The following is a 762-nucleotide window of genomic DNA, read 5'->3' as shown; positions in this document are numbered from 1 at the left end:
AAAAAAAAAAAAAAAGAAAGAAACTGATTAAAATAAACTATTTCTCATTGTTCAAAAATATTAATTGTTGTATTTAACTTCCAGGGTGCTTATTGGTTCTCCTTTAGTTGGCCAACCCCAAAACAGAACTGGAGATGTCTATAAGTGTCCAGTTGGAAGAGGTGAATCATTACCTTGCATAAAGTTGGATCTCCCAGGTATGTAAAAATCAAAAAGGCTGATCCTTAACTATGCCTAGGATAAAAACACTGAAAACACATTTTAATCAACTCAAGAAAATATTAGAAGCAATCTATAAACATTCTTCAGGTATCATCCAAATTAACATTTTAAGTCCCTCTGCCTTTAATTTGCTTTCAAAAGTCATCACATCGCATTTATAGACTTAGAATATATCCCTAGTGTTGTAACTTTTAACTACCTCAATTAATTGTTCAGAATCTTTTGTAAACCGGTGGCAACATAAAAGAACTTTTGCAAATGAATGTGCCCATTTCGTTCCCTCCACAAAATTAACTTAGCATCCTTAAAAGGACATAGAATAAGAGAAATTGTAATAGATATATCTGATTTTTAAAAAAGAGAATAATCCAAGATAAATTTATATTGAAATAGATATATGGGATAAAAATATCACTGTAGTTAGAACATGACTAGAAAATTTCTACTAGAATTGTCCATAAATTAGAACCCTGTCAATGTTCTATACAATATTAAATACCATGAGAAAGATTATACCTCACAAGTTTATTTCAGATACTA

At 29.8% G+C, this 762-nt stretch overlaps 1 protein-coding gene across 2 annotated transcripts in view; it reads left to right on the top strand.

Annotated features, from left to right (window-relative positions):
* Positions 1–762, top strand: part of ITGA1 (integrin subunit alpha 1) — a 152,307-nt gene that overhangs the window by 71,990 nt on the left and 79,555 nt on the right. For both annotated transcript variants that reach the window (XM_003782781.3, XM_023519067.1), the window contains exon 3: positions 85–197. In XM_003782781.3, the coding sequence (XP_003782829.1) occupies positions 85–197 (113 nt within the window). The remainder of the gene's footprint in view (positions 1–84; positions 198–762) is intronic.

The sequence above is a fragment of the Otolemur garnettii genome, unplaced genomic scaffold, assembly GCF_000181295.1.
Source record: "Otolemur garnettii isolate 467f Iridium unplaced genomic scaffold, OtoGar3 scaffold00005, whole genome shotgun sequence".
Classification (NCBI taxonomy): Eukaryota; Metazoa; Chordata; class Mammalia; order Primates; family Galagidae; genus Otolemur; species Otolemur garnettii.
Note: the sequence above shows the minus strand (reverse complement) of the source record. Positions and strands in the feature narration are given on the sequence as shown.